The sequence below is a fragment of the Stylophora pistillata genome, chromosome 6 (assembly GCF_964205215.1).
Source record: "Stylophora pistillata chromosome 6, jaStyPist1.2, whole genome shotgun sequence".
NCBI lineage: Eukaryota > Metazoa > Cnidaria > Anthozoa > Scleractinia > Pocilloporidae > Stylophora > Stylophora pistillata.
The window spans coordinates 32,424,891-32,452,390 of NC_142524.1; the positions used below are offsets into that span (position 1 = coordinate 32,424,891).

General features: G+C 38.8%; 2 protein-coding genes and 1 pseudogene across 3 annotated transcripts in view; all 3 read left to right on the forward strand.

Annotated features, from left to right (window-relative positions):
* Positions 1-1,125: 1,125 nt before the first annotated feature.
* On the forward strand, positions 1,126-3,744 carry LOC148729466 (uncharacterized). The gene is made up of 5 exons (XM_088724398.1): positions 1,126-1,505; positions 1,939-2,053; positions 2,448-2,484; positions 2,703-2,829; positions 3,223-3,744. Exons 1-5 carry the CDS (start codon positions 1,167-1,169, stop codon positions 3,742-3,744), a joined length of 1,140 nt encoding a protein of 379 aa, XP_088580524.1. The 5' UTR covers positions 1,126-1,166.
* Positions 3,745-7,998: 4,254 nt separating this feature from the next.
* On the forward strand, positions 7,999-12,891 carry LOC148729467 (uncharacterized; annotated as a pseudogene). The gene is made up of 6 exons (XR_015988691.1): positions 7,999-8,022; positions 8,650-8,976; positions 9,187-9,301; positions 9,890-9,926; positions 10,512-10,638; positions 11,270-12,891. The product of XR_015988691.1 is annotated as an uncharacterized LOC148729467 (transcript).
* Positions 12,892-20,921: 8,030 nt separating this feature from the next.
* The window catches only part of LOC148729468 (uncharacterized), a 7,916-nt gene continuing 1,337 nt past the window's right edge, over positions 20,922-27,500 (forward strand). Inside the window, exons 1-5 of the mRNA XM_088725153.1 lie at positions 20,922-21,705; positions 25,018-25,310; positions 25,517-25,631; positions 26,222-26,258; positions 26,793-26,919. Coding sequence (XP_088581279.1) covers positions 20,922-21,705; positions 25,018-25,310; positions 25,517-25,631; positions 26,222-26,258; positions 26,793-26,919 — 1,356 coding nt within the window. The remainder of the gene's footprint in view (positions 21,706-25,017; positions 25,311-25,516; positions 25,632-26,221; positions 26,259-26,792; positions 26,920-27,500) is intronic.

Here is a 27,500-nt window from a genome sequence, read left to right on the forward strand (position 1 = left end):
ACCGTCTACCCCTGAAGATATCGGCACAGACTACTAGCGTTGCTTAGGATTACTTTCAGTACACACAGCCCAAAGACAAACTCCAAGTCGCAAATGGCGTTCAATAAGGCTCTGCTCTCAGAGTAGGTTTTTTGATCTTTGTCTGAAGACAGTGTGAGCAGGGCTTTTACAATCCGTTCCATTTGCCCGTGTACGGCCTTTGCGGCTTCCCACCGGCATGACCATCGCGTGGCACTTAATGACTTCAGCGTCAGTTTTAGATCCTCACCTTGTACGTCTGTGTCACTAAACAAGGCGTGTCGTTTGGGTCTCGCTTCTAAAAAGTTGTACAGAGCCTATAAAGTTCCCAGAGCGTTTCGCAATGGTTCAATCTGTGTCATAGTATCCTTAAGGGCGAGGTTGAGTACATGTCCGTAACAGTGGACGTAGATACCGAGCGGAGAGCACTCTTCCATTCTTTACGTCATAAAGGACGTGGTAAAGCCAGTTAAATTCACACGAGACAGTGGTTGCCGAGCACGGGACTCAGATCTTCTGATAATCTACAATATGATTCTAGAACGTTACGCCGAAATTGACTCTAATTAATTCACGACTGGAAATTTCCCACTGTAACTAGTGCAGTGCAGCACAGATTGCACAGTGCCCAACGACAACAAAATTACAAATATGTTTATCAACATATGATCGCCTTTAAACATCACCCGAAAGTGAACACTTGCTAGGCAACCACTGTCTCGCGTGAATTTAACTGCCCTTATAACGAAGGCTCGATTACCAGCCGCTGTTCGGGAAAATGAGCCCGCACTCATCTCCCCGAAGGGGAAGATTAAAGACCGCGCTCGGGAGACGATGGAAATCGAGCTTATTTAAACAAAAAAAAAAAGCCTATTTAAAAAAAAAAAACGCCGACTTCAGGTTGAAACAGAAAATATCTCTTCGAAAAAAAATATACAGACACATGCAAGCTTCTTTAAAAACTAGCTTTGCCCAAATTTCTCGTGCTGCCCAAAAATTCTGAGTTGCCCAAAATTTGGGGGGCTGCAGCCCCCCCCGGCCCGTACGCCTATGCATGTAGCCCCTGACATTTCATGCAAGAAAAATAGAAATGATGGTTACAGAAAAACTCGCTGATACGAAACATCAGCTGGACATTACTAAGAAAAATGTCTTCAATTTCTTATAAAATGCTACATTTTTGTTTCTTCGCAGAAATGCCGGTTTCGGAACACAAGTTCACCTTTTCATCCCAGAATTTCAGACAAAGTCTTTTATCAATAGATGAATATTTCTATCTGACTGTGCCTAAGGTTGGAACATTCGCGGCGTCCGACGACTACGAATGCATCTATTCATGCCTGAGGAACACGTTATGTTGGTCTGTAAACTGGTCAGCGTCAAAAGGAACCGATGGTAAACTTTGGTGTGAGTTACTGTCCTCCAATAAGTATGAATTTCCTGAGGATTTCAGAGAAAATAGGACTTCACATCACGTTTCTATTCAGGTGGGGCATGTCGGGTTACTTACACTGACTTGACTTCTTACTTACTTACACTGACTTCTTACAGTATGAGCTACCGTAAATGGTTTCAAAGCTGACGTTTCGAGCGTTTACTCTTCGTCATTCGCTCTGACGAAAGGAAAACGTTCGAAACTTCAGCTTTGAAACCATTTACGGAGGCCAATTTACATTATCAACTTAGTTGATATTATCAAATTACCTTGTTGCCCTCACCGAGGCACCACCACGGTTTCTTTTAGAGACTTACCCCCTTTATTCATTTTCACAGCATACACCTTAGTTATTATGAAGAAAAGTCATCCCATAAAGCATTTGAATTTCTGTCGTTAAGTTAGATAGGTATCTATTAGGTATGCATTTTTCCAACTCGAGTGCGGTAAAAGTGGACTTCTTTCTTTTTTCCTTTTTTTGTTAGTCTCCTTGTTCTCCCTCTCCGTGCCATAACGGTGGTAGCTGTGTGACAAGCTATACAGAAAACACTTTTGAATGTATCTGTGAAGAAGGCTTCAAGGACGAATATTGCGAGACAGGTACTTTTAACAGTTCTAACTGCGCTTTAGTTTGCAATGTTTCACCTCAACCGCTCATCTGGTCTTACTGCACAGCTCCAATCCAGACTCGATAACTCGGGATTCGCTCGGGATTGATACGTGCGCGCGCATTTAGGATACTTTAATTAACGGTGAAATCGCTTAGTTTTATTCTAACTGAGAGCCCATTTTGTCGCAAAAGAAACATTTTAAAAAAGACAATTAAATTAGATTAAATTTTTTCTAAGAATCAGTGGGAAAATTAAGAAAAACATAATTTTCCAAATCAATTCTTACTCCGAGAGAAAGCTTGCAATTCCCACGAGGACAGTTTGTTACTTCTCCTCCATTCTTAATAATGGGACGTATCTCTTACATCAGTTTTTATTTTTAGCTGTAAAGTCATGCAAGGAGGTTTATGATGCAAAGAAGTAAGTGGCAATAACTGCTTACTCATTTAAAGTTATTTATTGCAATCATTTTATCATCTGTGACCGGACGATTGAGATGAACTGTTGCTCTCCTGGTTAAAATCACGATGGACCTCCGCGACAAATAACTCAAGGCGTTTTATAAAAAACAATGATGTAGATTCTTTTACCCAAGAGAGCCTATGACTTCTCTAACTTTTCCAAATGTATTTTAACAGATCAAACACGAGTAAACTGGTCTCCCTCCTTCTTGGCTCAGAGCCAACCTCCGTTCTCTGTCAAATGGGCGATTTTGGATGCGGGGATGGAGGATGGACGCCGGTCATGAAGATTGATGGTAACAAGGTACCACGTGAAATCGATTTTCCATCAGTTACGTGTCATTCTCGTTTATTATAGGGTCTTAATCGACAGCATGAGCCATTGCGCACTGTTTGTCCTCCTTACAAGCCGCAAATGCTAAGGAAACGTCTTAACTTCACCAGAACCGAGGAGGAGTATTCGTAACGAGTAACTATCTGTGTTAAGGCACAACTTAATAACTATTTCTCGATCACTAGCTTCATTATAGTGCCAAATATTGCAATCTAAATGCGATAAGTGGTAAACTTTAAGGTAGAGCAACCAGCCCTTTTCAAAAAGAAAATCATGATGGTCACAAAATTAATTGTCTTTACCGGGATCAAGTGATGATTAATCTTTAAACCGGTGATGTATTATCAAACATTTCCTTTCTAGCCAACCTTTCATTATGATGCTGGTTTCTGGAGTAATAAAACGGAATACAACTCTGCTGGAGGACAGACTGGCTTTGATTCGCAGGAGACCAAGTTACCGACATACTGGAACACATCCTTCTCTAAGATCTGCCTTGGTATGAAGATTGGCGGACAGATCAGGTTCATTGTCCTCAACATGGAGGCCAGCTCTCTATACTCGCTGATCATTGACCAGAAATACCGAAGTACCTCATTGGGTCGTGACACGTGGAAGAAGCTTATTGGACCAGAGGCCTCCCTGCAGCATAACTGTAACAGGGAAGGTTTCAATGTTGTTTCTGACGACTTTATTTACTCTAGAGCAAGAATTGGTTTGATTGCAAACAATCAGAATGACTGCGACACCTGCGACTCCAGAATTGGATTTGGTACAGGAGGGCGACATGATGATTCCAACACGTGTGGAAACGAGGCTTCTCATTCCGGAACAGATAATGGAGATAAACACATTAAAGCTATGGGATACATTTTAGTTTATTGAGAACAAAACAAAACCAAAATTATCAAGGAAAGAAAGCTCGTTCATTAAAAGACTATGGTTGAAGTCATAAGGACTCGAACGTTTGAGTGCAAAGCAGATTAAAGAGAGTTTTGCAACTCTGTTTTAGAATAAGATTCTTTTTCTCTTCATTTGCACTAATCTCCCTTCAATTTTGCCAGGGCCTGTGTCGGTAGAGTTGTAAATCCAAGATTACTCTACCAAATATTTTTTTTTGTCAAGTGCAATTTTCGGGGAAACTCAAGTCTGAAAATCTAAAACAATAGGTATCGATTAACTCCACCTGTGGCCAAAATTATTTACTGTGTCTTACTTTGATGGCAATTTTGATTGACAGAAAAGTGAAAAGTTTTGCGAGTGAAGTCATTTTCCTCGTAAAAGAAAATTCTTGATACCCGATAGTTTGCGCGTTCCCATCCATAATTTCTCCATTTCAGATAGCATTGGAGTAGTTATGAACTGTTAAACATTAATAAGCCTGAAGAGCGTGCGAAATTCCTCTAGCTGATCTCCCTTACAACAATATCTTTCACCCGCTTATGGTGTAAAGGCATCATAATCTTTCTGATATCATCGACTGATTAGTGTGATTGATGAACTTCACCGGTCTAAAGATCCATAAACTGTCTGATTTCTTGCTCCATGAGAACTACAACGGGCAAACGCTATGCAAGATGTCAAAAACGCTTTCAACAAAATTTCACCGTTCATTTCAAGTTCATAAAGGCTGATAGTTTCGAAAGAAACTGCTTGGGGCTGCGTCGGTGGGAGTAACGAAATAATTTGGATATATCAGCAAAGTTGAAATGGTAAATTGGCCACTGTAACGATTGCAAAAGCTGACGTTTCGAGCGTTAGCCCTTCGTCGGACCGTGACATCAGTTTTAAGTACCCTACCTTTTCTATTATTACGCAGAGTGCTTAACTGATATTAGCAGGAATATAATAGCTTCTTTTTGGTTCCACAGATAACTTCACTCTTATTCAAATTTTACAACAGCCAGTTATTCCTTTCTACGTCGCGAAGGTGTTCTCGGAATCGGTCACCAAGTCGTCTTCCTGTTTCGCCGATGTATAACTTTTTGCAATAAGTGCAAGTTATGCAATAGATTACGTAGGCGGAAATGCACGTGAAGTGATCGGTGATCTTAATGGATCGCTTGGGTCCCGATATTATTCTCAGCGTTGTGAATGAAGGGACAATTTTTGTATCGTGTGCGAGCGCATTTAAAAGTGCCGGGTTGGTCATTAGTTTAGAAAGAACTTCTGACCAAAAAGTTGCCTATGTTTTTGTCGCGTTTGAATGAAATAAATGGAGGTTGCGAAAAGATAGTGCCAGTCTCTGGATCGGTTTGAAGTAATTTAAAGTTTTTAAGAATGATGGTTTAACTGTGTAATTTCGAGGGTGAAACGTGAGAGTGAATGGAATGCGGTCGGAATTTTCCTTCTGTGACGTTTGTAGTGCTGACTGTCGATCAATAAGTTGGGCGCGGTGGTGACCCGCTTGAACGACAGAAACAAGGTAACCACGTTTTTCGAAAAACTGGCACATTGACTCTGATTTGTGGGAAAAATCAGAGTCATCACTACATAAACGACGAAGTCTTAGAAACTGAGAAAAAGGAATGAAATTCTTAACATGAGATGGATGCGAAGATGAATACAACAAGTAACTAGGCGAGTCTGTGGGTTTGCAATACACACTAGTGGATAAACTGTTGCCTTCGATTGAAACTTTTATATCTAAAAAGGATAAAGAACTGTCGGAAATTTCCCAGGTATATTTTAGAGCCGGGTGAAAAGAATTGACTGCGGTTATGAATTGAGTTTCACCGTTGTTGCGGCTCTTCAGGCATAGCAAACTGTGTTTATTGACTTATTACGTCACAGATCTAATTGTAATTACAATGATAATGGCTATTGTAATTCGAAGCACGCGCGAGCCATTAGAATAATTTCAAATCATTAAAGAACGGGTTTATATTTCGAAATAAAAAATCTCTCTTTGTTCTTTCTTATGACCTCAGAAGGGACGAGAATCTTGTAAAACGGAAAGATTGTGAACTGAGAGGTCAATCCCGCAGTAAAAAGAATTCTGATTCAAGGCGAAAACGATTAACTTATTTTCCAAAAGGCGCGACCGAATATCTGTGTGACAAATGAAATGCTGAATCAAAAATAAAGTTTGTGTAGAAATCTGCTGAAACATTGCACATTGCTGTGACATTTTTAGGCGATATAAATATTTTATGATGTTGGGGAGTCACTGGCCCCATTTCTGTGGACAATAAATAAATAAATAAAAGACACTGACGAAAACGTTCGATTACCTGTCATTTGCCAACACCCTTGCAGATAAAACTCTGAACAAAAGAGGATTGTGTGGTTAGTTTTTGCTCTGCTGTTTTTGTTTGGTTCATTTTTTCAAAATTGTGAATTAAAAAGGTTGGCATTACTGTATTTGCATCCGAGAAACTGAAATTTTTCATCCCTGGAGATGCACGATGGTCCATCTGGGTGATCTACCTTGCGAAGGATCTTTAACCCTCCTATACACTTACCTTGGGCTACAATTCGATACAATTAGTGTTTTTCTTTACTAAGCTGTAACCTTCATTCCCCTAAATTGTAACGAAACAAATGCTGTTAAAACGGGTAAGAGAAGGCCAGTGTTTGAAAAAAAATTATCTAACATAAAACAATTAAAAGATTGAAAACTAAAATAAAAGTGTCTGACGTTTCTGTCGTTATCTAAATTAAGTTAGGAAGAAAAGATAGAAAGGTTTACACACAAGCAATGAACTTTACGTGAATTTATCGATAAATACCAAAAGAGAAATAAACATCTAACTATAGATTGAGATCATCATTAAATCTACAGTTGGACTACTTAGAAGTTTATTCTACTATTTATTTATTCGTTCATGAATTGAGTGATTGATTGATTGATGGATTTTCTTTCATCTTAATTTTTTTCTCTTCATTTTTTTTATGCATTTTACGCGATATGAAGCACGTACCGTATGATGCACGCGCATGCACAATCGCCTCGATGAACAATTTCTTTCAAGATTAACGAACTTGAAGGTAGTATGATGAATATACGCATTCCATCTTGGTGCTGAACGACTTTTTCGTTTGAGGCTCAAAGTTCCTTATTCACAGAAGGCGTTAATGAAAAATACAAGGTTATAACCATCAGCAGTCAGAAGTGATTAAAACGATTTTCATCTCCGGTTATCTCAGTAAGATGTCTTAATTAAAGACTTGCTAAAGTGAATTTTTGTAACTGACATCATTAATAAAAAGTGACAGTTTCCCTTAAGATTGACAATGTGTCTCATTTGTCTCGAGTCTAAATGACATGGAGGCGCCAGTTTAAACGGTAACTGCCAGACACGTAAATCAAATTTTAAAGGACCATTAAAGTTGCCAATTCTATTATTAAGTTACTCCCATCTTGAGAAAAAATAAATAAAAGGAAAAAAAAGCCGTTTTATCTTTCAGCAAGAGATTTTGCTTTCAATTAGTCTACCAACAAAAGTATAAAGTTTCAACGCAAAGGGATTTTTTTCCCAGTTCAAGATAACGTTTTCTTTCCAGAACTCTAAACCCCAAGAGCCTAACAAATCTCATTTGATACGGAGGAAAAAGTCAAACTCCTATTTCCTGCTCTTGTCGATATATTTTGGAAATGAAAAATTTGCGAAAAACGTTTTTAAAATGTGACTGGTTCGATTTCTTGGCTCGGGACTACATTATAGGACGGAAAAAGCTTTTTTAGATTCAAATAAGTCGAACGACAAGCACGAGAGCACTTCATTCACAAGTTTAATCTAAACACGGCAAAAAATAAATGAATTTTGAGGCTAAATTACCGGCCTAATTCAGAGTATATTTGTAAATAGGAGAAATATCAGAATTCCACATGCAGTACGCCTGGTGAATTACAGTGTGAAGCGTTTTCCTGCAAGGCAATAATTAGAACCGAACACCGTACTCTGCTGAAGTCCGCAGAGAAAAACTGGGCCTTTCAATTTGTGTACAAGATAAACAAGAAATCGATAAACTGCATTGATATCCAAGAAGAGGGACAGAAAAACAAAGACACCCACGCAACCGATAACTGATCGAGTCAAACCACATCTAATACAGAGAGAATCGTCATGTTTCATCGTTTTATACGCCGTTGTTTCGTCATTTTATTCGGAGTACCGTTGTCTTTTTTGGGACGTAATGATGGAACGTCTTCTCCAAGAGGTAAAATCGTAATAAAATTATCTCTTAAGTTTAAGACTGACACTGATCATCCCTAATCGCCTCCCGGTTAGCTCAATTGGTTAAGCGCTGGACTGTTGTGCGGGAGGTCGAGGGTTCGAGTCCCGGCCGGACTAACACTCAGCGTCTTTAAATAATTGAGAAGAATTTGCTACCTTTCTATAACATCGATCAAGAAATGGTTAGATATTCTAATCTTCTCGGATAGGGACGAATAAATGGAGGTCCCGTCTCCTGCATCTATTAATTAGTTGATTTGGTTAGGCAGGGGACGTTAAAGAACCCACTTCACGAGATTACTGTGATGTGGTCTGGCCTGTTTACTGAGAATTGGGGGAAGGAGGCATCTGTTATATTAGCCTTTATTTGATTGTAAACTGCTTAGCAATCTGGTAAAGTCCCCCGTACAGTGTTGTAAAGCGCCATGAATTTAAGATATAAGCTATTTAAATAAAAGTTGTTATTATTATTATTATTATTATTATTATTATTATTATTATTATTATCATCATCAGTGTCACAAACATACACACAAAATATTATCTCCTGAATAAAGCCAATGGTAGCTTCAAAAGCGGGGAGAGCTTGTTTTGCCAAATCTCAAAAAAGACGTCTACCAGTGCTTTTTCCTGTTTCCTTGCAGGAACAACAGGTTTGGAACACAAGTCCAACGTTTCATCCCAGACTTTCAGACAAAGTCTTTTATCAATAGATGAATACTTTTACCTCACTGCCCCTAAGGTTGGAACGTTCGCGGCTTTCGATGACTACGAATGCATCATTTTATGCCTGAGGAATCCTTTATGCGGGTCTATAAACTTGGCGGTGGCAAAGAAACAAGATGGAAAGATTTGGTGTGAGTTGCTTTCCTCTCAGAAGTATAACATTCCTGAAGAATACAGGAAAAATAGGACCTCACAGCACGTTTCCATCAAGGTGGGGATTGCTTTTTATCTTAACATAGACTTGACTTTTTTCTACACACACTATCATGCATTATCCAGTGTAGTTTCTTACCAGGAAGTCAAGTTCTCCAGTAATGAATAGTGATACTTTCTTTTGGCCGGAAAAGGTGGAGAAGTGTCTCATATCTATTTAACCCATGAGTACAAAATGTTTCAAGATTTTTTCTCCTTCTTTCGGCAGTTGCCTTGTTTTTCCTCTCCATGCCAAAACGGTGGTAGCTGTGTGACAAACTATATAGACTACTCGTTTAAATGTGTCTGTACAAACGAATTCATTGGAAAATATTGCGAGAAAGGTGTGAATACTCCTTTAATCTGTTATGATTACATTGAAATTAAAAGTTTTTTTTATTATCATATAAAACCACTGATCAGAAGAAGTCCACAACTCTGATGGTATAGATCAGGATGCATGTCACAACCCCCGCCCCCGCAGAATGATTCTTCTTAAAAAATAATGCTACCAAGCTCCCTCCAAATACCAATCATGTGCTTGAGGAAGAGTTCCCAAAAGAAAGCAGAACAGTTTCATTGAAAGACCTTGCCTACATCTCGGACTCTGAAATAGTCTTACTGTGAAGCTTTGAATTAAAATAATCAAATCTAATTATCTACTAGAAAAATACCATGAGCCACCAACTCGAGATCCAGCCCGAACACAAACCCTATTTTGAGGTGGAATCCAGACTCGATTGTTCGAGATTTCCTCCGAATTGAAATTTTAGGAGGCATCGAGGATATATCTCGGAGGAACAAAATCTTCCAAATAAATTCTGGCCCCTTTCGATTAGGTGAAGACAATTCATTGCGAGGCTGTTACCATATAACCATAATTTATACTTCTTTTCCGTTTCTGACAATAAAATCTCATTTTTGTCTTTTAGCTGTAAAATCATGCAAGGAAGTGTATGATGCCCACAAGTAAGCGATCTGAACTGTTTGCTCTTTCAAACGGATTTTTCTAACAATTCTATAACTGGTAGTTAATCCAAAATTGTCAGCACAGCTATTAATCTTTAAATGTTTAAAACTGTCCAACTAAGGATTGATTTGTATATCTGAAACCATCCAAATTCCTTTAATCCTTGATTGGACAGTTTAAAAAAAAAAACAAATAAATAATAGCTTGGTTGAGCAATGCACAATTACAACTGACTAGCTATAAAATTAATAAGTAAAGGACTACATTCTTGTCCAATTTTGGAAATAATTATATTCATAAAATTCCTCTTACAGCCCAATTGGACTCGGTATACGGTTTCATCCAATCTTGGCTGCCCTTGGAATTTTTTTTTTATTTCACCCAATTACTTCCAAATTGGACAGCATATAGTCCTATTACACATAGCAATTACACAAATTAGTTATCTCATCACCTGTGACGCTGGAGACGCAAATCACATTGGATCCACAAATAGTATTTCACTGAGAACTTTTTAATGTTCTAAATTCATTGAATGAAGAGAACAAATGACTTCCTTACCTTCTCCAACTCCATTTTACCAGATTAAACGGGACTAAACTGGTTTCCCTTCATCTGAGCTCAGGACCAACTACAGTTCTCTGTCACATGGGAGATTTTGGATGCGGAGATGGAGGATGGACGCCAGTTATGAAGATTGATGGTAACAAGGTACCACGCTAAATCGACTTTTCTATTAGTTGTGTGTCATGATAGTCCACTTTATCACAATGGCACTGACTGACTTATTAATAAGGAGGGCAGCTTGCGCGCCCTGTTCATATCTCCGACCAGCCACTTTTTTTTTGTGGGAGGGGGGGTGGGGGGGTCACATGGTTATTAAGAGAAACGGAAGGGGGATCAGTCCTCGCAAACGAAGTATAAGAGGGGTACTATAGAAAATTGACTGCCAATTAGGGGGGTCCGGATAATACTAGAGAACCCAAGGGGGATCAGGTCGATTATATTGTGACGCAACCAAAATCCTCCAGCACCTCTCAGATGATAGGTAATGACCGTTTCCTAACTTAATTGGCTCCTAATAACCAAACGGAGCAGTAATTCTGCATGAATAATGCCGTACGTTACGTCACTAAGTCATAAATATTTCATGATCACCAGCTTCCTTTCATTGCCTAATCTTGCTCTCTGAAAGCAGTTTTAAAGTGAATTCCAGACAAGAACAAACAGCTATTTTAGGAAAATTAATTTTGTGATCGTCACAAATGGTCTAAAAAACGAGCAGGACAATGCGGTGGATAATTCAAAACCCACTAGGAATTGTTTGACATTATTCTCCTAGATGACCTTTCACTATAATTCCAGTTACTGGAGCAGTAAAACTGAATACAACATTGCTGGAGGAGAGACTGGATTCGACTTACAAGAGACCAAGTTACCGACCTACTGGACCACACCCATCTCTAAGATCTGCCTCGGTATGAAGATTGGCGGACAGATCAGGTTCATTGTCCTCAACGAGAAGGCCAGCTCTCTTTACTCACTGATCGCTGACGGGAAACACCGAAGCACCTCATTGGGTCGTGACACGTGGAAGGGGCTTATTGGCTCAGAGGCCTCCCTACAGAAAAACTGTAACAGGGAAGGGTTTAATGTTATGTGTGGTAAGTCTCGTTTCTCCAAAGCAAGAATCGGCATCATTACTAACAACCAGGATCACTGCAACTCATGCGACTCCAGGATTGGGTTTGGTACAGGGGGGGGATTTTGATGACTTCAACACGTGCGGAAACGAGGCTACTAATTCACATTCATCGGATAATGGAGATAAACACATAAAAGCCATGGGATACATTTTGGTTCTTTGAAACCAAACGAAAAAAAAGAAAGTTCACTCAAATGTTCAGACTAGATTCAGAATGATTCAGACTTTGGAATAGCTAAAAGACAAAGGTTTTTCCAAAGATCTTGTAACATGAGTCTTTTTTCTTCCGAGTTTTTCACATGATTGACTCTTAAATCATATGCGAGTTCTAGTATTGTCTCGTTCGGCCGGAACTTTTTTCTCACATTTTCTTTGCCAGGGAAGAAACTTTAGAAAAATATTTACCCCGATACATTTGAAACAAAAGATGATGAAGCTTGTTTGCTTTTTTGTTTTGTTGTGTTTCGCTTTTTTTTTTGTCAGAATTTGGTTCGACCCCGTTCACTGCATGGTTATAATGTAGATACGAGAGGTTCTCTAATATCCTAAAGGCTGATTTTCCACAATTTTCCATGCCCATGTTTTTTCCCTTCCCTTTTGTCTGAGAGAACCTTCGACACCATTGAGACTCCAGTATCCAAGCTCGCTGATTATCTGATGGATTAAAAGAAACTTATCTGTTAAGAACTTACAAAAAAGCACACAAAATAATGGGGCCTGGATACTAATAGGATATTCTCAGTTCAACTATTGGCCCTTACGAACGAGAAAAAGAGTGACGCACGCGCGTGCACAGTCCTTTTGATGAACAATCTCTTTTAAGATGAGCGAATTTGAATCTAAATGTATATAAACATTGAATCGTGGTGCTGAAAGTTTCTTATTCAGAGGAGATGCTAATTTATGAAATTACAGGTTAGCTGTCATCATGAAGACAGCAATTGCAAACGATTTTTCCATTTCTGTTTATCTTTTGATGTTCTTATTAAACATCCTGAGTGGTTTTTTGCAACTGACGTACAAATGAAAAAGTGACAATTTTCCTAAAAGTTTCTAATGTGACTTAGGTGTTGCAGTTCTAATGACTTAGGTGTTAGAGTTCTAAAGTATCTCAATCACGTTCACCAGATAATGTAAAAAAGGCATTAAAGCCATGGGATACATTTTGGTTCTTTGAAATAAACGGAAAAAAGGAAAGTTCATACAAATGTTCAGATTAGGTTCAGAATGATTCACACTTCGAAAAATGTAAAAAAAAAAAAAAAACAAGGCTTTTCCAAAAATCTTTTAAGACGGGTCTTTTTTTTTTTTTTTTTTTTTTTTTTTTTTCGAGTTTTTTACATCATCGACTCTTAAATCGTATTCCCGTTTTAGTATGGTCTCGTTTGGCAAGAACTTTTTTCCCACATTTTCTTTGGCGAGGAAGACATTTTATAATAATACTTCCGCCGATGCATTTAAACAAAACCGTTTTCAAAGGCAACGATGTCCAGGAAAAACCCAACAATGTGGAATTTAACCTTAAAATGTTCCCTCCTTCTATGCCAATTGTCGTATTTAGTGAGTTTTACCTCAACAAGTCTCCTAGTTGCGGCTTACAGCACTGCTGCGTGTGTCCTCTGATGACCATATCACCTGAGTCTTCTTTCCAAATAAACGGCATGGGATTACCAAGATGATGAAGCTTGTTTGTTTGTTTGTTTGTTTTTTATTTTGTCAGGATTTGGTTCGACCCCATCCACTGCGTGGTTATAATCTAGACACGTGATTTTCCATGATTTTTCATGCCCGTGTTTTGCCCCTTCCCTTTTGTCTGAGGGAACCTTCTATACCATTGAGACTCCAGTATCCAAGCTCGCTGATTATCCGATGGAATAAAAGAAACTTATATGTTAAGAACTTTCAAAAAAGCACACAAAATAATGGGGCCTGGATACTAATAGGATATTCTCAGTTCAACTATTGGCCCTTACGAACGAGAAAAAGAGTCACGCACGCGCGTGCACAGTCATTTTGATGAACAATCTCTTTTCAGATGAGCGAATTTGAATCTGAATGTATATAAACATTAAATCGTGGTGCTGAAAGTTCCTTATTCAGAGGAGATGCTAATTAATGAAATTACAAGTTAGCTGTAATCATGAAGACAGCAATTGCAAACGATTTTTCCATTTCTGTTCATCTTTTGATGTTCTTATTACACATCCTGAGTGGTATTTTGCAACTGACGTATTAAATGAAAAAGTGACAATTTTCCTAAAAGTTTCCAAATTGACTTAGGTGTTGCGGTTCTCAATTATCTTATGTGGCCAAACTGAACATCAGTCAAAAATAAGACGGCGTCTATCAGTGACATTTAGCAAGTGTACCAAACTGTTAGATCGAAATAACTGCTGTTGAAAATTATAGAGATTGTGTCACATACGACAGGCGGCACCAGAAAACTGTACTGTCACAAGCGGAACTCGGAACTCAAAACTCACTTTACAGTATCAGACTAACTCTTAGTACATGACCACGGATCCTTTCCTCGCAAAGAAGTCATCATGTCCACATTAATCTGTTCTCTCATCCTGATGTTTCTTGCAGCCAAAGGTTTTTCAGGTTAGATCGTCTATATTTCCCCGGCGATATCCAAAACTCTTTTCTTCAGTAAATTTCGTTATTGTGTACCTAGCTTCAGACACTTCAAGAAATATGTTATTCACCAACCGGACCGTTCGTATAGAGAAAAACTGTGCCCATGATTCTATGTTCTGGATACCGCTTAAGGCCGTAGGCCAAGGGCGGTATTCAAAACGGAGGGTACAGTTTTTTTTCCAATACGGACCGACCTAGGCTAGCGATTAACATTTTTATGTTTTTTCTGAAACTTGACGAAATGCGTTCCAAAAGAGCCCTAATGATTCAGGGCTGTAATTATGGCAAGATCCTCCATGAAGAGAACAATACTTCAGCGAGTAGACTGTAGAGAGAAACAGTGGTAAAACATTTTTACTGCGTAATGATAAAAGTGATTTAAAATGCTCCTAAGAAAACTTCGAAACATATTTTAATAAGTATCTGTCATGATTCAACACCTAGTAATTAGAAAGCGCGTAAGGAAAAGAAGCTTGCGCACATTTTTGAAAAATAACAGCACTGTTTTGGCAAGTAAACTGGAGTTAAATGATCTTCACGATGACTTTTTTTTCTTAACCGATCTTACGGAAAGAATAATTATCTTCCAACGACGATTAATCTAGAATTACCTCTGTTAAGTTTTCAAATTCAAATGTTTCTTTTGAAGTTGTGAGAGTCTTCTTGTTTGCTTGCTGCACTGGCGTCCGTGTAAAATCTTGTCTTTCTTCCACTGAAAAATTGAAGTCAAATCAGACGCTTTTTCTAGTTAGAAACAGGGAGGGTTGTAATGCGACTTTTAGTCATCAAATTAATTCGGTTTCTATTGTGAAATGTACGGTAAATATACCCAAATTCATGAGACTTGCAAAGAAATAGCAAAAGTTTATCTAGAGTAAAAAACTCAACATCTTTAATACTAAGAACAAATTGTTTGGAGCATTCTGATATACATGAATGAACGTTTACTTACATTGATTCGTGTAATTGCTGATTGCAAATACCTCTCGTTTTCACTTTCTGAGTTCCTTTTTGAGAAGGATAATTCAATCACAACTGGTTTTGTAGGCTGTCAATCTGTTTTTAAAAATATTTGGTACCACAAAATCATTTCAAAATCATTTTTTTGCGGAAAAAGCAAAGTGATTAAAAAAAGGTGAGAGAGTTTATTTATCGCCTGAATGTCGTCACCGAAATATTTGCCTACAAATGCTGCCAAGCCGGTAAAACGAAAGATATTCATGAAAATTTTGCAAAGAAGCTAAGGATATACTTGACGACTCTACACGCAACGTACAGGGTACCGGGCCGGATGGGAGAGTACTGGCCGCTATCGGAACTGATCAGATCGCACGACTTGTAGAATACCGCCCGCGCGCGAACTGAGAAAAAAAGTAGTAGCAGATATTGTTTTAGTTTAGGCTGTATTCGTGGTGGGTAAATTTGTTGTTTAGGAAAAGAAATAAGGGCAATTTCTTTATTTGCTACTTGCTGAAACTTCCAAGACGATCTTCTCTAGCTTTTATAGAGAGGCCGGAAAGAAAACGGAACGACAAGAAGGCCTGAACGAGTGATTTTGGCAGGTGGATAAAATGAGATCAGCTGAGACTTCTCAGTTGAGGTGCTCATAAAGTTAAAATTAACCAAGGAGATCAGTGCATATCAAGAAGCTGATTCAAACAGCTGACTTGCTCTTCTCTCTTTCGTCTTTGTGGTCTTTTTTCCACTTATCAGTTAAAGATTAGCAACTGAGAATATTGTGATTGCACTTGCCCAAGGTTCTCGTTCAATGAAGGTTAGCCACTAATTTGGTCAGTTTTCCCTTACAATTTTCCGGTGCCAGGATATATTCGGTACTCGATGGGAGAGAAAACTAAACGGTTTCAACAACATTTTCTGGCATTCTTCTCAGTTTAATTGCTAATTTGTGCAGGTGCCTAAAGTGGCGAAAGTTACATGAGTGCTTTTTGCGATGTGACAGGTTCTTAAAGGAGACTTACCCTGATCCAAAAGAAACAAACAAATGAATGGTTATCTGGTCCACATTTACCCCCGATTTTTCAAATCTTCGTCAATGATTCAAAAACATCGATAATTCACCAATCCTTCTCCCTTTAAGCGAATTCACAATCGCTTTCGCAAACGTTGAACATTTAGGTACCAAAAATAACCCTCCTGGCCACATGCACTCCTTGTAGCAATTATCAAAGTCCCAGCTAAGTGCTTTTAAGCAGTATTTAACAGGTGAAAAACCTGTCATTAAGTCACAAAAGACTCAAGCCCGTTTCTACATAATCGAAGTGTCTGAAATTGCTGTAAGTAAAATTGTAGCTCCATTTGTCTGAGCATAGCACATTGTTAAAAACCTTTCAAAGAGAAATTACATTCCAAGTAAAAACAAACAAAGGCTTATTGATCGTTAACCAGTTTCGCTGAGTGAGCCGTAAATAATAAAATTCCCACCAGATTGAGGCAAGTTGTATCGATACCGTATTGGTTTTTGTTCTGTCTTGTTACTTTTTCTTCAAATAAGGAGGGACAATGTTTCATCAGAAGTGATATACCGTTGTTTTTGCCTTCCTTGAACTTAGAAAATGATACCAAAGTAAAACAGAAGTGATTAAAAGCCATCTCGGATTTTTCCGATCTAAATTCCATTTATTCTGGAGGTCGTCAGAACCGTAAATCGATCGTAAGGTATTTTTTTCAATTTTTCATAGCCATGTTCAAAGAACGAAAACAAAGTTACAGCATAGTTGAGCTTTTTTCAGAGGATACTAACTCTTTATTGTGGTGCGCTGTTCAGAACCTTAGAATTTAGCATAAGCGATATTGGAAACTGAATGGAAATATTTTTGGTTTAAATGTACTCTGATCTTATGAGAAAGGCGCTTTTCTACTTTTAACCTTAGCTCAGGTTTTGAGTGCATCAATATCTACATTGCCAAAATTAATTTTTTTTTTTTAAATTTTTCATTTCCGCGGGAAAAAAAATACTGGGCCTTTCAATTTGTGCAAAAGATAAACAAGACCTCCATAAACTGCATTCATATCCAAAACGAGGGATGGAAGACTGAAAGCTGCCACAGCAGCACGGTTCTCCCACCCACGCAACTGACAACTGAGTCAAACCAGAGAGCATCGTAATGTTTCATAGTTTCATAGGGGCATATGGTATTTCGTGGACTGGATTGGACTGGACTGGACTAGTAAAACGCGGACTAGTAAAACGCGGACTAGTAAAACGCGCACTAGTAAAACGTGGAATAGTAAAACGCGGACTAGTAAAACGCGGACTAGTAAAACGCGGACCTTGGAATCTCTTCTAAGTGTTTCAAAATTGCGGAGACTAGTCTCGTCGTGTTTGTGACCCTTGGAAGCGATGAGCGACTGGACAATTGCCGTCTCGTCAAAATACACACAAGACCTTTCCGTCCAAATCGTTGGTACAAATTATTTAAATCCTCATATCTTAGGCCACTGCCAGCAATTTTTTTCGGCAATGCTTTGCTTTATTGGGGTATCCGCATGACCTGGGTTGTACAGCTTTCCTCGAAAAGACAGGAGTCTGTGATGACGGTTGTCAAGATATTTCAGGTCTTCGGCGGCGTCTTTGACAGAGATTACAGAACTTCTGTTCACTAGCATTTCATCAGACAAAGCCAACCTAGACGAAAGCAAGATTCTTCGAAGAGCGATCACGTCTTCTAGGGCGTCGTGGGCATCAAAAGTGGTTTGAAATAAATGTTCGTAAACAGAACTCTGCCCAGGCTTTACAAATTTACCTTCTGCGTTTTGGAGGGAAGAGTGCTTGCTTTTCATGAGTGATTTCATCAGTATCAAAGTGTCTGCAAACCGGATGGAACTGATGGAACTGAGCTCCGCGATAAAATATTCGCCACCGTTTCGAAGAAGTATTGGAATATCAAATGTGGCGGCGTTGTGTCCAGCCAAGATTGTGCAAACGGGCTTTGTGGACCGTGTTGAAGCTGAATCTATGCTGGCCCACAAAAAAGTTACGAACTGCTTAAGTACTTGCGATAACTCAAAGGCTTCTACTAGTCGATTATTATTGAAAAGTCGGCGGATTCCATTGACAGTTTTAACTGTAAGTTTATTGACCTTTGACGCGTGAGAATCTATGTCTCTGGTTGGTAGAATATAGCATGAGAATTGTTTAACTGACCTATCCACGGCAACAAGCTGACATACTTCTGCTGATTTTCCCGTTTCCTGTTATCAAATTTTTCCTTTTGAACTGTGGGTCTCGAAGTGTATTTCGGAACTGCATTTTCGTACTGTTCTTGTTGTTGTTTCGTGATAGCAGCGGTTATATCATAAAGATCAGTGATTGAAAGTTCAGAATTGTTCAACTCCAATGTTTTCGCACAAGAGTTTAGGTTCAGGCCAATGCCACTTTCATACATGGTACCTTCTTTACCCTTATTTTTCTATGTTTCTGAAATCTGGTGTTTGTGTAATTGTGATAGACGTCGCTTGAATGCAACTGTTGATTTCCTTTGTTTCTCCTTCGAACTTTTCTGGTCCATTTTCGTATTATGGTCTACACAGAAAAGACCTGGCTCTATGTTAAGTGACGCTAGAGTTTGAGGAATGTACCTGTAACCTAAATTTACTTGAGAGACACTGCAGGACACTCGATAATCATTGCTTTCACTTCCCCCGTAAAAGTGAACTTTGGGGTTCTTCGAGCCCACCACACTATTCAGAGACTCATTCTATTGAGAATTTGCTGCAGGTGCAAGTTTGTTTATAACAATGTCTGTGCTATATTCATCAAAGAGAGATTTCAGGGCTGATTGAAGGTTATCTCCTTGGAGGTATTTGCCATAGGGAAGATCCCTGGGACAATAATGAGAAAGGTCTTTCTTGTATCGACACCATGTTTCTCTACAACAGTATGGTCACCAAATGCATGAGGCACAATGCTTTGAATTGTAGATTTCATGTTTGTAGCATCCCCCTTATTTTGTGCAATACAGTATGTAAAGGATTTGACAAGGTAATTTATGACTTTCTGTTACAACACTGAACTGTTGGGGAACTTACTTCGTTGGCTCAAGTTGTATAAGCATGTTGTAAGGGATCTTTTTATTTGAACTGTATCACTCCATTTTTCCACACCATAGGGTACCTTTTGCTTTAGGTGAGAATCAGTCATTGAATCATCATCCCCGGTGTAAACTGAAAATTTGACATTTGATTTAGTTGCCTTATTGAAAAGTTCAACTGCAGCTAAAGGCTCCATTGACTTTGGAGAGCCCGAATGATTTTTTTCTACAGTCGTGGTCATTTGGTTGTTTTCCTGCCTCTTTAGCTTCATCACAGGAGCGGCACATTTTATTTTTTGTTGTGTAGTCAAGGACCTTACCAGTTAAAAGGCCCATGACTGCAGCATGTCCGGTCTTAGAGTTGAAACCTCGCCCCTTTTTCTGCTACCCCATGTCGTAAGAACAGGCAATAGGTACCAAATTGTTCTGGTCAGGCTTGTTACCATTTTCAATTGCCTTCTCTCCTTCAAGGTTTAGGAATTGCTGGCAACTATTCTTTGCTACTAGCTCTATCGCCTTTCCAGCTTCCCTTTCCCAATTTTTAAAAGTAGATGAGTTCAGTGCGGGCACATTGAGGATTGAAAGTAAATTGTTTAAATGGGTGTTGCCCACTCCTGTGTGTAAACAGCCAAGGGCAGCTCTCGTGTTCACATCAAAGGTCAATGGACCGCGTGCACCGGATCTGTGCTCTTTTGATGTTTTAATGGTGTTTTCCATTGCATTGGCTGCATATAACAATAAACGTGCTTGCCAATCCACTGTGCTGTTCTTCAATAACATCGCCAAGAGACAAAGGGCCTAGAAATATTGTAAAATACACTGTAAACTAGCAGGGAAAAAAGACTCCATCCACAATATTTTTTATGTTCTTTTATATGATAATGGTGTAAAATATGCTATAGTGCAGTTAAAAATAGTGAGAATTTACCACAATGACAAAATGAACGTGAAGGCCCCCCTTTGCAAGACTAATAAATGTAGATGTAGATTCCTTCAGACCATCTGTAAGGGTTTCTAAGTCCACCAGTCTGGATCCTTGTGGCAGGTTCGCCTTCCTCTTAGCTTTATTCTGCTGATGGGAATCAGGGTTGGAGTCAACAGGACAGGTAGGCCGATAATTAGGACAAGCTTGGCAGGAAAATCTTACCAAAAATTAAGACTTCCGAATAAAGAAAAATGTACCGACCTCACATGCTCGTGTCATTCGTTTTGCTGGGGGTTCATTTTCCTTGGATATGTTATCATACTGGAGCTTCCTTTTGGCATTCCACGTTTTGAACCCTTCGTGTAACCTTATTATTTTTGTTTCTTTTCTGGTTTCGATCGCTTCCACTTTCCGAAAGCGACCTGACGCATTACGGATGTAATGCTTAACGGATGTAATGCTTTTACCGGCGGGATTAAAACTTAAACCTGTGCGCCGGAAAGTTCTTGTGCGGGACTGTAGGGAACATCGGAAACAGTCATTTTTTATGGCACTCACTACGCTGGACTGAAGTGACGTTCTCAATGAGGTGGACATAAACAAGGCGGTCGAGGTGCTTGAGGTAAAGATTCGTGCAGTGATGAATAAGTTTATGCCGCAAAAATCTGTACGCATGTCATTGCGTGACCCAGTTTGGATGTCCCCATTAGTCAAGTGTATGCTGAGGACTAAGTCCCATACATCTTTAAACAACAAGGAACGTCTGTCTTTATTTAATAAGCGCATTTCTGAGCTGATAACCGAGAACAGAAGAAAACTGGCTGCCATTGGTAGCGGTGAGTGGTGGAAGGGCGTGGACGCCCTATCGCAGCGTCGCAGGTCATCGTTGATCAATTTGGACAAGAACTCTCTAGTTCGTCTGAACGACTACTTCGCCAACCTGTGCTATGATGACACTTGCGTTAGACCTAGTGATATGGATATCCCGGACAGTGTAAAGCCCCCGAAAATATCTGAGCGGTGTGTCTGGAATACCTTAGTTCATGTAAAGAAAACGGCAACGGGACCAGACGACCTCCCGTACTGGATCTGGAAAGACTGTGCTGAGCTACTCACACCAATCGTCACTCACGTTTGGAATCTGTCGCTGTCTACTCATACATGGCCAGACTCCTGGAAAAGGGCAAATGTTAATCCTCTCCCCAAAGTGAACATACCTATAGAGGACTCAGACTACCGTGGTATTAATGTTACTCCCGTTATTGCCCGGTTGTTCGAGAAGGTCGTGTATCGTACACAAGCACAGTCAGTCATTGAGAACAACCTGAGCCACACCCAATTTGCAAATAGACAGGCGGGTAGTTGCACAAATGCCTTGCTCGCTATCCAGCACCAGACATACAAGTATTTAGATAGTAGTGACTGTAGCGCAATGCGAATTTTTACCATGGACTTCAGTAAGGCTTTCGATTTTGTGAACCATGCTATTTTGTCTGACAAACTGAAACAGCTACCTCTAAATCCGTACATTATCAATTGGTATCATAGTTTCCTCTATGCAAGACAACAACGTATTGTTAGTTATAATTTTTTAGGACAGTGGAAATCTGTCGATAGAGGAACCACACAAGGTAGTGTAAGCGGACCGTATCTTTTTAATATATTTTTGAACGATTTGGAGATTTTTTTTAATGGTTGCCCTGTGCTTTTTAAATATGCCGATGATTCCACTTTTCTTTCGCCTATCACTAGGAATAGTGACCCGTCTGCCGACTTAGTAGGACAGTTCTTAACATGGTGTAAAGACAATAGAATGGTCTGCAACCCTTGCAAATGTAAAGAGCTGGTTGTTAGAAAGAAAAATCATAATGTACTCTACTCTCCAATTCATAATATTCCCCAATGTAATAGCTTCGTTTTACTAGGAGTAACTTTACAGAGTGACGGAAAATTTGATGAGCATGTAAGAACTAAGCTTGTCAAAGCAATTAAGAGTTTACACGTCCTACGAACATTGAGAAAGGAATATTACTCTCAGGAAGAGATTTATCATCTTTTTATATCCATTGTTTTGGCTAATTTTAGCTATGCACTTTCAGTCTATGGGGCATCTGAGTCCGATCTTACGGTTGTACAAAATTTTTTAGACCGATGTCCTAAACGCGGTTTTATCTCATTTCCAGTTTTTATCAAGAACCTTTTAAACAAACAAGACCCAAACATTTTGAAGAAACTAAAATCAACGGATTGCTACCCCCTGAAAGACATCATTCCTGTCCAAAAGACATATGTTCACAATCTTAGGAAAAAAGGCTGCGCGCGCCCGAAAATTAATACACAGCGCTTTATGAACACCTTTGTAAATAGGTTGATATTTAAGCTCCATTTATTGTAATGACATACTTTTTAATGCATAATGTGTATGTAAATTTCTGTAGTTTTTCCAAATTCATTGTAACATAAGATATGTAGTTTTATCTTATGATGGAATAAAGACTTTTATTATTATTTATTATTTATTATTATGTATGCGTTGTGCAAACTTCTGGTCGTTCACTGTCAATATTGTGCTCATTACTGGAAATTATCCATGCCGTTTCACTCTCGTCAAGTAAACTTCGCGATTATGTGACAAAAATTGTGCACTCGCGTGAAGGCGCCATGTTCGTTTACATATTTGATGCCATTTAAAAGCTCGCGCCATTTTCGTACCCATTCTTCGCCTGGCCAAAAAACCCTATTGAGCCACCTTAAGATGAGCGAATTTGAATAATGTATATAAACATTAAATCGTAGGGCTGAAAGTTCCTTATTCAGAGGAGATGCTAATTAACAAAGTTACAGAATAGCTGTCATCGTGAAGACAGGAATTGCAAACGATTTTTCTATTTCTGTTTATCTTTTGGTATTCTTATTAAACATCCTGAGTGACATTTTGAAACTGACGTATTAAATGAAAAAGTGACAATTTTCCTGAAAGTTTCTAATGTGACTTATGTGTTGCGGCTCTAAACTATCTTATGTCGCCAAATTGAACATGAGTAAAATATAAGACGGCGTCTATCAGTGACATTTAGCAAGTGTACCAAACTTTTAGATCGAAATAACTGCTGCTGAAAATTATAGAGATTGTGTCACATACGACAGATGGCACCAGAAAACTGTACCGTCACAAGCGGAACTCAAAACTCACTTTACAGTGTCAGACTCACTCTTAGTACATGACCACGGATCCTTGCCTGGCAAAGAAGCCATCATGTCCACATTAATCTGTTCTCTCATCCTGACGCTTCTTGCAGCCAAAGGTTTTTCAGGTTAGATCGTCTATATTTCCCCGGCGATATCCAAAATTCTTTTCCTTAATCTGTTCTCTCATCCTGACGCTTCTTCCAGCCAAAGGTTTTTCAGGTTAGATCGTCTATATTTCCCCGGCGATATCCAAAATTCTTTTCTTCAGTAAATTTCGTTATTGTGTACCTACCTTCAGACATTTCAAGAAATATGTTATTCACCAGCCGGAACGTTCGTATAGAGAAAAACTGTGCCCATGATTCTGGATACCGGATTCCGGATACCGAATGATTCTTGCCGTAGGCCAAGGGCGGTATTCAAAACAACGCGTACAGTTTTTTCCAATACGGACCGACCTAGGCTAGCGAATAACATTTTTACGTCTTTTCTGAAACTTGACGAAATGCGTTCTAAAAGAACCCGAATGATTCAGGGCTGTAATTATAGCAAAATCCTCCATGAAGGGAACGATACTTGAGCGAGTAGATTGTAGAGAGAAACAGAGCTAAAACATTTTTACTGCGTTATAATAAAGGTGATTTCAAATGCTCCCAAAAAAACTTAAAACATATTTTAATAAGTATCTGTTACGATTCAACACCTAGTAATTAGAAAGCGCGTAAGGAAAAGAAGCTTGCGCATACTTTTGAAAAATAACAACACTGTTTTGGCAAGTAAACTGGAGTTAAATGATCTTCACGATGACTTTTTTTTCTTAACCGATCTTATGGAAAAAGTAATAATCTTCCAACGACGATTAATCTAGAATTACCTCTGTTAAGTTTTCAAATTCAAATGTTTCTTTTTTGTTTTGAAGTTGTGAGTCTTTTTGTTTGCTTGCTGCAATAGCGTCCGTGTAAAATCTTGTCTTTCTTCCACCAAAAAATTAAAGTCAAATCAGACGCTTTTTCTAGTTAGAAACAGGGAGGGTTGTAATGCGACTTTTAGTCATCAAGTTAATTCGGTTTCTGTTTTCAAATGTACGGTGAATATACCCAAACTCATGAGACTTGCAAAGAAATAGCGAAAGTTTATCTAGAGTAAAAAACTCAACATCTTTAATACAAAGAACAAATTGTTTGGAGCATTCTGAGATAGATGAATGAACGTTACATTGATTAGTGTAATTGTTGATTGCAGATACCTCTCCTTTTCACTTTCTGAGTTCCTTTTTGAGAAGGATAATTCATTCACAACTGGTTTTGTAGGATGTCAATCTAATTTAAATAATATTTGGTACCACAAAATCATTTCAAAATCATTTTTTGGCGGAAAAAGCAAAGTGATTAGAAAGAGAGAGAGAGTTTCTTCATCGCATGAAGGTCGTCACCTTAATCTTTGCCTACAAATGCTGCCAAGCCGGTAAAACAACAGATATTCATGAAAATTTGCAAGTAAGCTAAGGATATACTCGGCGACTCTACACGCAACGTAAAGGATACCGCTCGCTACAAGTGCTTTTTCCTGTTTCCTTCCAGGAACAACAGGTTTGGAACACAAGTCCAACGTTTCATCCCAGACTTTCAGACAAAGTCTTTTATCAATAGATGAATACTTTTACCTCACTGCCCCTAAGGTTGGAACGTTCGCGGCGTTCGATGACTACGAATGCATCATTCTATGCCTGAGGAATCCTTTATGCTGGTCTGTAAACTTGGCGGTGGCAAAGAGACAAGGTGGAAAGATTTGGTGTGAGTTGCTCTCCTCTCAGAAGTATACCATTCCTGAGGAATACAGGGAAAATAGGACTTCACATCACGTTTCCATCAAGGTGGGGATTGCCATTTATATCAACATAGACTTGACTTTTTTCTATAAACGCTATCATGATGCAGTGTAGTTTCTTACTTTGAAGTCAAGTTCTCCAGTAATGAATAGTGATACCTTTTTTTTTTGGCCGTAAAGGTGGAGAAGTGTCTCATATCTATTTAATCCATGAGTACAAAATGTGTCAAGATTTTCTCCTTCTTTCGACAGTTGCCTTGTTTTTCCTCTCCATGCCTTAACGGTGGTAGTTGTGTGACAAGCTATATACACTACTCGTTTAAATGTGTCTGTACAAACGACTTCATTGGAAAATATTGCGAGAAAGGTATCAATACTCTTTTAATCTGTTATGATTACATTGAGATTAAAAGTTTTTTTTTATTATCATACAAAACCATTGATCAAAAGAAGTCCACAACTCTGAGGGTACTGATCGGGATGCAAGTGACAACCCCCAACCCCCGCAGAATGATTATTTACAAAAAATAATGCTACCAGGCTCCCTCCAAATACCAAATATGTGCTTGAGTAAGAGTTCCCAAAAGAAAGCAGAACAGTTTCATTGAAAGACCTTGCCTACATCTCCGACTCTGAAATAGTCTTACTGTGCAGCTTTGGATTAAAACAATCAAATCTAATTATCTACTAGAAAAATATCTTGAGCCACCAACTCGAGGTCCAGCCCGAACACAAACCCAACTTTGAGCTGGAATCCAGACTTGATTGATCGAGATTTCCTCCGAATTGAAATTTTAGGGGGCATCGAGGATATATCTCGGAGGAACAAAATCTTCCAAATAAATTCTGGCTCCTCTCGATCAAGCGAGGTCAATTCATTGCAAGGCTGTTACCATATAACCATACTTTACACTTCTTTTCCGTTTCTCACGATAAAAAGTTGTTTTTGTCTTTTAGCTGTAAAATCATGCAAGGAAATGTATGATGCGTACAAGTAAGTGCTATGAACTGCTTGCTCTTTTTAAACAGATTTTTCGCACACTTGTATTGCTGGTAGTTAATCCGGATTTGTCAGCACAGCTATTATTCTTTAAATCTTTTAAATTGACCAATTAAGGATTAATTTGTATATCTGAAACTATCCAAATTCATTTAATTTTTGATTGGACAGTTTTAAAAACAATTACAAAAATAATAGCTTGATTGAGCAATGAACAATTACCACTGACTAGCTATAAAATTAAGAAATAAGAGGACTACATGCTTGTTCAATTTTGGAAATAATTGGATTAAAAAAATTCCTCTCGGTATATGGCCTCGTCCAATTTTCATCCAAATTATTTCCAAACTGGACAGCATATAATCCAATTACTCATACTCGCTGGAGATGCAAATGTTACCAGGTGCTTAAAATCACATTGGATCCACAAATACTAGTAGTATTTCACAGAGAACTTTTTAATGTTCTAAATTCATTGGATGAAGAGAACAAATGACTTCCTTACCTTCTCCAACTCCATTTTACCAGATTAAACGGGACTAAACTGGTTTCCCTTCATCTGAGCTCTGGACCGACTACAGTTCTCTGTCACATGGGAGATTTTGGATGCGGAGATGGAGGATGGACGCCAGTTATGAAGATTAATGGTAACAAGGTATCATGCGTAATCAACTTTTTTATTGGTTTTGTGTCATGATAGTCCACTTCGTCACCCTGGCACTGACTGACTGATTGACAGGGAGGGCAACTTCCGGGCCCTGTTCATATCTCCGAACCAGTCATCACACATTACTAAGGTGGAGAATATGTACATTTTTGGTGGGAGTCACATGCATGGTTATCATGGGGAACGGTGGGGGGATCAGTCGTCGCAAACGTATTTGGGGGGGGGGGCCTATAGAAAATTGACTGCCAGTTAGGGGATTCCGTAGAATACTTGGGAGCCTAAGGGGGATCAGGTCGATTATATTTGTGGCACAACCAAAATCCTCCAGCACCTCCCAGATCATAAGTAATGACCGTTTCCTAACTTAATTGGCTCTAATTAACCAAACAGAACAGTATCTCTGCATGAATGATGCCGTATATTACGTCACCAAGTCATAAATGTTTCATGATCACCAGCTTCCTTTCATTGCCTAATCTTGCTCTCTGAAAGTAGATTTAAAGTGAATTCCAGAGAAGAACAAACAGCTATTTTAGGAAAATAATTTTACAAGCAGGACAATGGGGTGG

Coding starts and splice junctions, on each gene's coding strand:
- LOC148729466 (XM_088724398.1), top strand. CDS start 1,167: ATGTCTTCAATTTCTTATAAAATGCTACATTTTTGTTTCTTCGCAGAA. Junction 1,506..1,938: donor CACATCACGTTTCTATTCAG/GTGGGGCATGTC, acceptor TTTTTTTGTTAG/TCTCCTTGTTCTCCCTCTCC. Junction 2,485..2,702: donor GAGGTTTATGATGCAAAGAA/GTAAGTGGCAAT, acceptor GTATTTTAACAG/ATCAAACACGAGTAAACTGG.